This window comes from Carcharodon carcharias, chromosome 1 (assembly GCF_017639515.1).
Source record: "Carcharodon carcharias isolate sCarCar2 chromosome 1, sCarCar2.pri, whole genome shotgun sequence".
In the NCBI taxonomy this organism is placed as follows: domain Eukaryota; kingdom Metazoa; phylum Chordata; class Chondrichthyes; order Lamniformes; family Lamnidae; genus Carcharodon; species Carcharodon carcharias.
In genome coordinates this window covers 178,750,325-178,763,535 of record NC_054467.1, presented here as the reverse complement: position 1 = coordinate 178,763,535, position 13,211 = coordinate 178,750,325, and the positions used below count along the sequence as shown (strand labels likewise).

Here is a 13,211-nt window from a genome sequence, read left to right as displayed (position 1 = left end):
TAAGATCAGACCCATTAACCCCTATTTATGCCGTTAATTCATTTATTTTGTTCTGAATACTATATGCATTTAAGTAAGGAACCATTAATTTTGCCTTTTCACCATTTTTTTCTGCATTTGACTCTATTTGCTGCTTTTTTTATGTTTATAAACTCTGTCCCTCCTGTCACACTCTAGATATCAATACCTAAATAGCTGCCCTGAAATGCCTCCATATCCTTTTGCTTTGTAAGCCTACATATCCCCTCTCTAGAACCCTCCCCCACACCCTGGTATTTAGTTTAAAGCCCCCTCTACAGCCCTATTTGATTCGCCAGGACACTGGTCCCAGCACAGTTCAAGTGAAGCTTGTCCCATCAGAACAGCTCCCTTCGACCCCAGTACTGATGAACTGAAACCCACTCCTCCCACACCAATCTTTGAGCTACGCATTTAACTCCTTGACTTTATTTACCCTGCGCCAGTTTGCCTGTGGCTTAGATGGTAATCCTGAGATTATTACCTTGGAAGTTCTGCTTTTTCATTTCGCTCCCAACTGTTCAAATTCTTTCAGCAGAACCTCCTTTCTAATCCTATCAATGTTGTTGATACCAATGTGGATGACAACAACTGGATCCCTCCCCTCCCACTCTAATTTCCTCTCCAGCTCTGAGGAGATATCCTTAACCCACGCAACACAGCCTTCGGGACTCACGCTCATAGCTGCAGAGAACAGTATCTATCCCCCTAATTATACCGTCCCTTACCATTACTACATTCTTATTTCCTCCCCCCACTTGAATGGCTCCCTGGACCATAGTGCTGAGGCCAGTTTGCTCATCCTCCCTGCAGTCCCCGCTCTCATCCACACATCTTGCAAGAACCTTGTAGCTGTTGGACAGTTGCAGGGGCCAACGATCCTCGGACAGTACCCCCTGGATCCCCATACCTGCTTCACCTGCAGTCATACTCTCCTGTCCCTGGTCACAGACCAAGTTTGAATGACCCAATCTGAGGGGTGTAACCGCCTCCTGAAGCAAAGCATCCAGGTAACTCCCCCCCCACCTCCTTGACGTGATGCAATGTCAGCAGCTCAGACTGCAGCTCCTTAATTTGGATCTGCAGTTCCTCATTCAGCATACTCAATATTCAGGAACTCCAACACTCAGGGAATATTTCATTACTGATCTTCAGCTCCATGTGAAATTGATGCATTTCAAGGCTCAGAATTGCATTTTCAGAAAGGAAAGAAATGAGGGTATTCATGTTGATTTTTTAAAATAAAAAGACCATAAATAACCTTCAGCAGACTTCCAAGATGATCAAACAGTCCATCTTGAATTCACATAAATAATTAACTCTTGAAAGTACCTTCAACAGAGTTTAATTTAGTAGATGGTCATAATATTACGTATCTGAAGTTTTTTTCTCGAACCTTGTCAATGACCTAACATGGGTAATTTTTTTATCTTTACTACATGGGCAGCAGTCTGGCAGAGTGGGTCAACTGACTGTAATATAGAACCTATCCGATTTTAATTACTTTTATTTCAATGCATTAAAAAGTGTACATGTTCTCTAGCGATTCACTCAGTCAGATTACCGGGTTTACCAAGAGAGGGAAAAGAAGATCGGCAAGAGTGAGCACAGAATGCGAATTAATTTCAACTGTGGAATATGGACCACAACAAATTACATTGAATGAGAGTAATTTTCAATGAATTGCATTTAGTAGGTTAGAGAGGAAGTGAATCCGTCCTTGAAATCAGGCGCACTTGGCTTATGAACTCACCGAGTGCACCAGCAGTCGAAATGCGCTGCTTTGCTGCCGCTCACTTTGACTGTTTGTGGCCACCGGAGATTGACGCTAGGCATTGTGGGTCACAGGGTAAAGATGGCGGATGCGTTTGGTGATGATCTGTTCAGCGTGTTCGAAGAAGAATCGTCCAAAAAGGCCAAAGGAGGGGATGGTGGCGGCTGTGGGAAAGCAGGGTGAGGAAGACTGGTGTCAATGTTAAAGCAAACCCGAGGGAATCGGTGACAACTACTCCCCCGTCCCCCCAAACCCAGAGCGCGCGGTCCGGAGGCGGCTCCTGCTGCTCTCGGGGTAATGATGAGAGAGTCACAGGGAAGAGCCAGGGCCATTCCTAACCCCTGGACAACAATCCAGTCAGTCCCATTTTTCAGCTCTATCCCTGGAGCCCTGTACAGGTGTATTTCCTGTAAGTGTCTATCCCCCAATTTCCTTTTCCGAACCATTTTGATGGCCCCGAGAGTCCTCTATATAGTGTGGAAGCAGAGGAGATTTACCAGAATGGCTCAGGGATGAGGGAATTCAGCAACAGATTTAGTTTGGAGAAGCTGGGATTGTTGTTCCTTGGAGCAAAGGAGATAGAGGAGAGATTTGATAGAGGTGTTCCTGATTATGGCAAGTTTTGATAAGGTAGACAAGGGAAAACAGTTCCCATTAGCTGATGAGAGAAAGACTATGATTTGACGTTCCATGTGTTAGCACAGAAAACACTGTTGTCAGTTTCTATGGTATTACAAACAGTAATGTGAGGAAAGATGTTTGTTACATGCAGCGAATGGTTAGTGTTTGGAATGTGCTTTGTGAGATTGTGGTGCAGAAAGATTCAATTCTGACTTTCCAAAAGGATTTGGATAAGTTCCTGGAAGGAAATAAATTTCTGGGCTATGGGGGTAGAGCTTTTTGAGAGAGCTGGCATGGGTTAGGTGGGCTGAATGGCTTCCTCTGCTGAAACTGTTCTGTGATTCTATAATTAGTCAAAACAGAAGAGGTGGGGTGGAACACTTTTGGCCAGCATTCATCAGTACTTGGTGGTCAAACCATATCTGGCCCTGTACTTTCCCACCTCCATGCATGTGTACCTTTCTAGAAGGAAGACTCTGATTATTTTATTCCTTTCCCAAGCCCACAATCAGTAAAACAAATCTTAATACCCTGACTGCCACCTGTTTCACATAACTTAACATGGACCAGAACAAGGTTAGATTCTGTGCGTTTTTTTGCTCTCTACTATTTAACCCTGTATCATGTGATGTATTTATCTCATTGACCCATGAGGAGTACTGTTAGAATTAATGATGCATTTTAGTAAGCGACACAGTAACACGATTTATACAACATCCTTAATGTGGAAGTAATTCCAAGGTGATTCACAGGAATGAAAGAAAATTAATATCGCAGGTGATAGTGTAGTGGTATTGTCCTTGGATGAGTAATCCAGAGACCCAGAGTAATGCTTTGGGAACCTGGGTTCAAATCCTGCCATGGCAGATGGTGGAATTAGAATTCAATAAAAATCTGGAATTAAAGTCTAATGATGACGATAATGATGTTGATTGTTATAAAAACCCATCTGGTTTGCTAATGTCACTTAGGAAAAGAAATCTGTTGTCCTTACCTGGCCTGGCCTACACGTGACTCCAGATCCACAGCAATTGGCTTTTAAATGTCAGCCGAAATGGCTGAGCAAGCCACTCAGTTGTATCAAACCGCTACAAAGTCACAAAAAAGGAATGAAACCAACAGACCACCACCTAGGCACCAGAAACGACAATGGCAAACTCAGCCCTGTCGACCCTGCAGAATCCTCCTTACAGGGGGCTGGTGCCAAAATTAGGAGAGCTGCCTCACAGACTATTCAAGCAACAGCCTGACATAGTCATCTTCACAGTGTCATATCAGTCCCACCAGCAGGACAGAACCAGCAGAGGCGGTGGCACAAAGGTATACAGTCGGGAGGGAGTTGCCCTGGGAGTCTTCAACATCGACTCTGGACCCGTGAGGTCTCATGGCATCAGGCCAAACATGGGCAAGGAAACCTCCTGCTGATTACCACATACCGCCCTCCCTCAGCTAATGAATTAGTGCTCCTCCATGTTGATCTCCACTTGGAGGAAGCACTGAGGGTGGAAAAGGTGCATAATGTACTCTGGGTACTCGGTCGCACCACCACTGACCGAGCTGGCCGAGTCCTAAGGAGATATCTGCGAGACTGGGTCTGTGGCAGGCAGTAAGGGAGCCAACAAGAGGGAAAAACATACTTGACCTCATTCTCACCAATCTACCTGCCTCAGATGCAACTGTCCGTGTCAACATCAGTAGGAGTGACCACCGCACAGTCATTGTTGAGAGAAAGTCCCATCTTCACATTGAGGGTACCCTCCACCGTGTTGTGCGGCACTGCCATCATGCTAAATGGGATAGATTTTGAACAGTCTGGCAATTCAAGACTAGCCATCTACAAGGCGCTGTGGGCCATCAGCAGCAACAGAATTGCACTCGAACACAATCTGTAACCTCGTGGCCCGGCATATCCCCCACTCTACCATTACCATCAAGCCAGGGGATCAACCTGGTTCAATGACGTGTGCCAGGAGCAGCACCAGGTATACCTAAAAATGAGGTGTCAATCTGGTGAAGCTATAACAGCTACTTGCATGCCAAACAGCTCAGACAGCAAGTGATAGACAGAGCTAAGTGATCCCACAACCAACGGATCAGATTGAAGCTCTGCAGTCCTGCCAAATCCAGTCATCAACAGTGGTGGACAATTCAGCAGCTCACTGGAGGAGGAAGTTCCACAACTATCCCCATCCTCAATGAAAAGGGAGCCCAGCACATTAGTGCAAAAGATAAAGCTGAAGCATTTGCTACAATTTTCAGCCAGAAGTGCCGAGTGGGTGATCCATCTCTGCCTCCTCTGGAGGTCCCCTGCCTCACAGAAGCCAATCTCCAACCAATTTGATTTACTCCACGTGATATCAAGAAATGGATGGAGGCACTGGATAGTGTAAAGGCTATGGGCCCTGGCAATAGTACTGAAGACTTGTGCACCAGAACTTGCCTTGTCCCTCGCCAAGCTGTTCCTGTACAGCTACAACACCAGCATCTACCTGGTTATGTGGAAAATTGCCCAGTTATGTCCTGTGTACACAAAGCAGGACAAATCCAACCCAACCAATTATCGCCCCATCAGCCTACTCTTGATCATCAGTAAAGTAATGGTAGGGGTTATCAACATTGCTATCAAACGGCACTTGCTTAGCAATAACCTGCTCACTGATGCCCAGTTTGGATTCCACCAGGGCCACTCAGCTCCAGACCTCATTACGTCCTTGGTTCAAACATGGACAAAAGACCTGAACTCCTGAGGTGAGATGAGAGCGACTGCCCTTGACATCAAGGCCACATCTGACCTAGTGTGGCATCAAGGAGCCTAAGCAAAACTGGAGTCAATGGGAATTGGGGAAAACTCTCTGTTGGTTGGAGTCATACCTAGCACAAAGGAAGATAGTTGTGGCTGTTGGAAGTCAGTCACCTCAGCTGCAGGATATCACTGCAGGGTGTCCTCAGCCCAACTGTCTTCAGCTGCTCCATCAATGACCTTCTTTCCCTCAGAAGATCAGAAGTGGGGATGTTCACTGATGATTGCAAAATGTTCAGTGCCATTCACGACTCCTCAGATACTGAAGCAGTCAATTTCCAAATGCAGCAAGACCTAGACAATATCCAGGCTTGGGCTGACAAGTGGCAAGTAACATTTGTGCCACACAAGTGCCAGGCAATGACCATCTCCAACAAGGGAGAATCTAACCATTGCCCCTTGGCATCCAGTGACATTACCATCACTGCATCTCCCACTTTCAACATCCTCGGGTTACCGTTGACCAGAAGCTGAACTGGACTAGCCGTACAAATACTGCGGCTACAAGAGCAGGCCAGAGGCTAGGAATCATGTAACGAGTAACTCACCACCTGATTCCCCAAAGCCTGTCCACTATCTACAAGGCACAAATCAGGACTGTGATGGAATACTCCCTACTTGTCTGGACGAGTGCCGCTCCAACAACACTCATGAAGCTTGACACTGTCCAGGACAAAGCAGTCCGCTTGATTGGCACCACATCCACAAACATTCACTCCCTCCACCGCTGACACACTGTAGCAGTCGTCTGTACCATCTACAAGATACACTGCAGGAATTCACTCACCAAGGCTCCTTGGACAGCACCTTCCAAACCCACGACCACTACCATCTAGAAGGACAAGGGCAGCAGATAGATGGAACCATCACCACCTGGAAGTTCCCCTCCAAACTACTCACCATATTGACTTGGAACTATGTCGCCGTTCCTTCACTGTTGCAGAGTTAAAATCCTGGAACTCCCTTCCGAACAGCACTCTGAGTGTACCTATACCACATGGTCTGCAGTGGTTTCAGAGAGCAGCTCACCATCACCTTCTAAAGGGCAACTAGGGATGGGTAATAAATGCTGGCCCAGCCAGCGAAGCCCATGTCCCATGAATAAATTTTAAAAAGAGGATAGAGAGACTGAAGACTATTTAGAGGGAAATTCAAAGTGGAGACACTATGCAGGGATGAAAAGAGAACTGCTGGTTATGATTGTGAAGATAATAGTGCAACCAAGTGAGGATGGTCCTATGGAGCTGGACAATAAGCAGAGGAGAGATGTTGTAGGAGCTCAGTATGGTCAAATATATTGAAGGCTGTGGAGAGGTGAATGAGAAGAGATCATGCGTATGAAGACTTTTATGACCTTACAATTGTTGTGATGTTGTAGGAGTGGCAGGAAGCTGATGAGGGGAAATCACCCAGTTTTGGAAGAGATGGGTACATCTGGGATGGGACATAGTCTAGAATCTTGAAGAGAAAAAGGGAGATTGCTTGCTGGTTCGCAATTGATTGCATTCGAGGGTTGATTTCCTTTTGATGGGATGATGACGGCAGTTTTGAAAGGGTAATTGAAAGTGCCCAAGGCAATGGAACTGTTTATAGTAGCAAGCATGAGGACCGGGAAGGAAAGCCATGTTTCACTAGAATAGTTATGGAAGCAAAAGGATGCATCTCCCTAAGTTAAGTTTGGAGATAGCATGTGACAGGATTATGGCGATGTGGTGAATCCTTAGCTGAGGGAAAGGGGAGAACCTCAAGCAATTTGTTACAATTCCTGTAGAGGCCGATAACTTTTAAAAAGATATTTGAATTCCCAGTGACTGACTTAAAGGAATTGCACAAGATTTCAAGTTTTAAGACTTTTATTGTAACTACAAAACTGTCAGCAAAATTGGCTAAACATTACGTAATAGACAACTAATAGCTAAATCACAGAACCACGGAAAAGATAACTCTTATTAATGTTTGATCATTACCCATGAACTCACACCACATCTGAATACATTGCAGCATGCTCTTCACAGGATTGCAGTCATTATAAAAATCAGTCCATGGTTATTTCCAGCTTCAAGTAGGTTCATTTCCCCCTGCTTTGTTGAGGCGTAACATTGAGTGAACATTTTTCAGAGAATTTCCAAACTGAGTACCAGCAGTAAGGTCCACTCGGGTGACTGTCTGTCTGTCTTTGTCTCTACCTCTGTCTGTCTCTCTCTCTCTCTCTCTCTCCCTCTGTCTGTCTGACTCTCTCTGTCCCTTTCTCTCTCTGCTTGTCTCTCTCTGTCCCTCTCTCTCTCTCTGCTTGTCTCTCTCTGTCTAACATCTCAGAGACTGAAAGTCATCCCAGTTTCTCCTGCCTTTGTTTTCAGGTGTGAGCATTTTGTACCTTTCTCCCAGAAAGCCTCAACATTTTGAAGAAGTTTTACAGCTTTTTCACGTCCAGTGTTAGAAAAATTTGGATTTAGTTTGGTTTGATTAACTTTGTCAAAAACAACATTGTCATCACCTTTCGCACAGTCTTTGAACCATCCTGTTCAGGCTCTAACTCCTGAGCCCTATTCTTTTCCATGGCTGCAGATTTTTTAATGTCCAAATCTGTAAAGAAAGCCTCAGCCAGGCACATAGCTGTATTGTCTTTCCCTTGTTTAAATGCAGGATTACTTTTATTTTTATATTTATTCCCATGATTTAAACTTTCATTGTTTTTCTCAAGGAGATGTAGTTTTAACACTGCCTCCTGAGCTATTTTAAGAAACTCATTAAGGTCATGTCGAAGCCATTGTTTCCAGGACTGTCACTGACCTCATCTCTTCTGGGGATCTTCCTCCCACAGCTTCCAACCTGATAGTCGCCCAACCTCGGACGGCCCACTTCTACTTCCTACCCAAAATCCACAAACAGAACTGACCCGGTAGACCGATCGTGTCAGCTTGCTCCTGCCCCACGGAACTCATTTCTCGTTATCTTGACTCCCTTCTCTCTCCCCTTGTCCAGTCCCTTCCCACCTACATCCGTGATTCCTCTGACACCTTACGTCACATCAACAATTTCCAGTTCCCTGGCCCCAACCGCTTCCTCTTCACCATGGACATGCAATCCCTCTACACCTCCATCCCCCACCAGGATGGTCTGAGGGCCTTTAGCTTCTTCCTCGAACAGAGGCCCGAACAATCCCCATCCACCATTACTCTCCTCCGTCTGGCTAAACTTGTTGTCACACTGAACAATTCCTCCTTCAACTCCTCTCACTTCCTCCAAATAAAAGGTGTGGCTATGGGTACCCGCATGGGCCCCAGCTGTGCCTGTCTCTTTATGGGGTATGTGGAACATTCCTTGTTCCAGTCCTACTCTGGCCCCCTTCCACAACTCTTTCTCTGGTACATCGATGATTACTTCGGTGCTGCTTCATGCTCTCGTCGGGACTTGGAAAAATTTATTAATTTTGCTTCCAATCTCCACCCCTCCATCATTTTCACGTGGTCCATCTCTGACACTTCCCTTCCCTTCCTTGACCTCTCTGTCTCAATCTCTGGTGATAGACTGTCCACCAATATCCATTACAAGCCTACTGACTCGCACAGCTACCTCGACTACAGCTCCTCACACCCTGCTTCCTGTAATGACTCCATCCCATTCTCTCAGTTCCTTCACCTCCGTTGCATCTGTTCGATGAAGCTACCTTCAAAAACAGTTCCTCTGACATGTCCTCCTTCTTCCTTAACCGAGGTTTTCCACCCACGGTCGTTGACAGGGCCCTCAACTGTGTCCGGCCCATCTTCCGCGCATCCGCCCTTACGCCTTCTCCTCCCTCCCAGAAACATGATAGGGTCCCCCTTGTCCTCATTTATCACCCCACCAGCCTCCGCATTCAAAGGATCATCCTCCGCCATTTCCGCCAACTCCAGCATGATGCCACCACCATACACATCTTCCCTTCACCCCCCCCGTCGGCATTCCTTAAAGATCGTTCCCTCCGGGACACCCTGATCCACTCCTCCATCACCCCCTACTCCTCAACCCCCTCCTATGGCACCACCCCATGCCCACGCAAAAGATGTAGCACCTGCTCCTTCACTTCCTCTCTCCTCACCGTCAAAGGGCCCAAACATTCCTTTCAAGTGAGGCAGCATTTCACTTGCATTTCCCCCAACTTAGTCTACTGTATTCGTTGCTCCCAATGTGGTCTCCTCTAGATTGGAGAGACCAAACGTAAACTGGGTGACTGCTTTGCAGAACACCTGCGGTCTGTCTGCAAGAATGACCCAGACCTCCCTGTTGCTTGCCATTTCAACACACCAACCTGCTCTCATGCCTACATGTCCGTCCTTGGCCTGCTGCATTGTTCCAGCGAAGCTCAACGCAAACTGGCGGAACAGCACCTCATCTTCTGACTAGGCACTTTACAGCCTTCCGGACTGAATATTGAGTTCAACAATTTTAGATCATGAACTCTCTCCTCCATCCCCACCCCCCCTTTTTTTTTTTCCAATATCCCACCTATTTCCATTATTTTTAAATGTATTTCCATCCATTGTTTTATCTCTGCCTTTTAGCCTATTTCGATTCCTTCACCCACCCGACCCCCACTAGTGCTATCTGTACCTTGCTTATCCTGCTTTCTACCCTTAATTAGCACATTCCTTAGATAATATCATCACCTTCAACACCTCTTTATCCTTTTGTCTGTGAAATCTTTTGGCTATCTCCACCTATAACTGGCCCACTATCCAGCTCTACCTGTGTGTCGTCGTCCCCCCCCCCCGCTAAACCAGCTTATATTTCACCTCTCTTCTATTTTTACTTAGTTCTGTTGAAGAGTCATACTGACTCAAAACGTTAACTGTGTTCCTCTCCGCAGATGCTGCCAGACCTGCTGAGTTTTTCCAGGCATTTTTATTTTAGCTTTGATCTGTTTCTGGATGCTCTTAACTCTTTGTTGTCAGCCTGATGTTCTATTGTCTCTTTAAACTCAGAAATCTGAACTTTTGACTCTTTGGATGTACCTTTAGTTGACATAGATCTTTGGTTGATACAGTAATTTCTATAGAAGGCTTACAGATAGTCCTGGATTTCTATACATCATTTGATTTCTCTTGTATGTTTTCAATTTCAACAGTTCCACTCATCTGACATTCCTGGAAGCTGTAGTACTTCTCTCCAGTGAGATTATTTCCTTGTACAAGAACACAAGAAATAGGAGCAGGAGCAGACCATATAACCTGTCAAGCTTGCTCTGCCATTCAGTACAATTATGGCTGATCTTGAGCTCCAACTCCACTTTCCCGCCTGCTCCCTATATCCCTTTATTCCTTGCAAAACCAAAAACCTGTCTATACCACCCATAAACTTATTCAACAATGGAGCATCCACAACCCTCTGGGATAGAGAATTCCAAAAATTCACAACCCTTGGAGTGAAGTAATTTCTCCCCATCTCAGCCCAAAATGATTGGCCCCTTATCCTGAGACTGTGCCCTGTGTTTTGGATTCCCCGATCTGCGAAAATAATCTCTGAGCATCCAACCTATCAAGCCCTTTCAGAATCTTGTATGTTTCAATGAGATTGCCTCTCATTATGCTAAACTCCAAAGAATATAAGCCCAATTTACTCAGTCTCTCATCAACGGACAACCCCCTTATCCCCGGGACCAATTCAGTGAATCTTCGCTGTACTGCCTCCAAAGCAAATATATCCTTCCTTAAACATGGAGACCAAAACTGCACATGGTATTCCAGATGTGATCTCACTAAAACCCTGTACAATGTAGCAAGAGCTCTCTTTCCTGTGCTCCAATACCCTAGCAATAAAGGCCAACATGCCATTTGCCTTCCTAGTTGCTTGCTGCGCCTGCATGCTAACTTTCTGCGTTCCTTGTACAAGCACACCCAAGTCTTTGTGAACATCAGTATTTAGAAGTTCCTCACCTTTTAAAAATATTTTGATTTTCTATTCTTATGATCAAAGTGAATAACTTCACACCTCCCCACATTAGCCTCTATCTGCTATCTTATTACCCACTCACCTAACCAGTTTATATCTCTTAGCAGCCTCTCTGTGTCCCCTCCACAGCTTACCTTTCCGCCTAGCTTTGTATCTTCAACAAACTTAGATACGTTAGTGACTTAGATGAAGAATCAGAAAGTAATATAGATCGTAAATAGCTTAGGCCCCAGCACTGATCCTTGCATCACTCCCATTTTCACTGCATGCCAACTTGAAAAATTCCCATAAATGCCCAATCTCTGCTTTCTATCTGTTAACCAATCCTCTATCCATGCTAATATATTACCTCCAACTTCATGAGCCTTTATCTTGCCTGTTAACCTTTTGTGTGGCACCTTATAAAATACCCTTTGGAAATCTAGGTGGACTACACCTACTGGTTCCCCCTTTATCTAGCCTACTAGTTATATCCTCAAAATATTGTAATAAATTTGGCAAACAGGATTTCCTTTTAGTAAAACCATGTTGACCTGTTTTAATGATTCCGTGCTTTTCTAAATGTATTGTTAAGATTTCCTCAATAACTAGTCATATGGTAGTACAGAACTTGAGTATTGCTGAAAAAAGAGACAATGTTAAGCTTTTTGTCTTGCACTCATCAAGAATACCAATATAAGGAGGAAAACAAAAATTTATACTGGATGTGAAGAGAATGCTGATTCGTTGGCAAGTGGACTCTGATTGGTAGAGGCGTTGTCATGGAGAATGCACCAGTGATGGTGACTGAGAGTGAACTGCCAAGTATTGTTTGAAATTTAAACCAGGCAGCTTGACACTAATTGGTCAAGGCATTGCCCTGAGGAATGAGTCAACGAATGGCTGTCATGTAATTTATTTAGCTGAAACAGATGCAATACATGTACATCTTTTGTCAGCCTGCAAAGATCAGGGCACTGTGTATTAATATATATCTAGCTTCCAGTGCACGCACATGTGCCAGACTCCGAGCCCAACTGTCAATCTTAAATTGGTTGCCAGCGTAATTCTTAGCACATTGAGGATTATTTAGCAAATGTTGTCCAATCGCAGAATCACATTTAATGTTGGACACTTTGTTTTGAGTTTTGCAAACACCGGCTGGTTGGGTATGGTCTGTACCCTGCCCGTTGTGTACAGCGGCTGGGACATGCTGTTTGATACGATCTGCCAGTCTTTGGGACATACAGCCTATACACCTAGCATCACACTGGCACTGAAATTCATATACTGCATTACTCATTTGTGTGATAGGCAAAATGCCTTTTTGGCTTGACGGCAATATTGTGTTAGTGGCGAATACCTCTCATGTTGCTACTGCATAATAGTAGTGTGAAACAGCTAGCTTCACCTGTTGCTGAAATTTTTGAGATACCTTGCCCTTCCAGGGTAATCTGAGGTAGACTGCGCATTTTCCACGACCCTAGGCTCGTTCATGAGTTTGTGCACTATACAGCGCAAAATGATCTGATCAGGGTAGCCATTATTCCTGCAGGAGGCCTTTTATGTGCCCTATTTCAGCATCAAGCTTGCATGGGGAGCAAATAGCTCAGGCCCTATTTACAAGGATGCCGATAAGACCAATCTTATAGTGTGTGGAACTGTAAGAATCCCAACACGTACATTGACCAGTTAGGGTAGGCTTGGGGTAGACTATGGTAGAGAATCCACTGGCAAATTTCTCAACTAGTACATCAAGGAAGGGGAGTTCTTTTGACTGCTCCATTTCATAGATGTATTTGAGTGCAGGATGGAGCTCATTGAGACATGTAAAGAAATTATTATATACAGCTCTGAATTTAAATACAGCAAACGTATCATCCACATAATGGAAATATGTGACGGGTATCGGAGTTTAGGTGTCATTACATCGATGGAATGCTGCCTGGGTTAAATTTCAAACAATGCTTGGCAGTTAAGTGTCAGTCACCATCAGTGCTGCATTCTCCATGGCAATGCCATTTGCCAACCAATCAGCGCTCTCTTCACATACAGGAAAAATTGTTCTTTTCCCCCTTATTAGCATTCTTG

At 44.9% G+C, this 13,211-nt stretch overlaps 1 protein-coding gene across 1 annotated transcript in view; it reads left to right on the top strand.

Moving 5' to 3' along the window:
• The first annotated feature begins 1,845 nt into the window (after window positions 1–1,845).
• mtrex (Mtr4 exosome RNA helicase) overlaps window positions 1,846–13,211 on the top strand; it is a 163,301-nt gene continuing 151,935 nt past the window's right edge. The window contains exon 1 of the mRNA XM_041193483.1: window positions 1,846–1,971. Within this exon, the coding sequence (XP_041049417.1) occupies window positions 1,874–1,971 (98 nt within the window). The 5' untranslated portion in view covers window positions 1,846–1,873. The remainder of the gene's footprint in view (window positions 1,972–13,211) is intronic.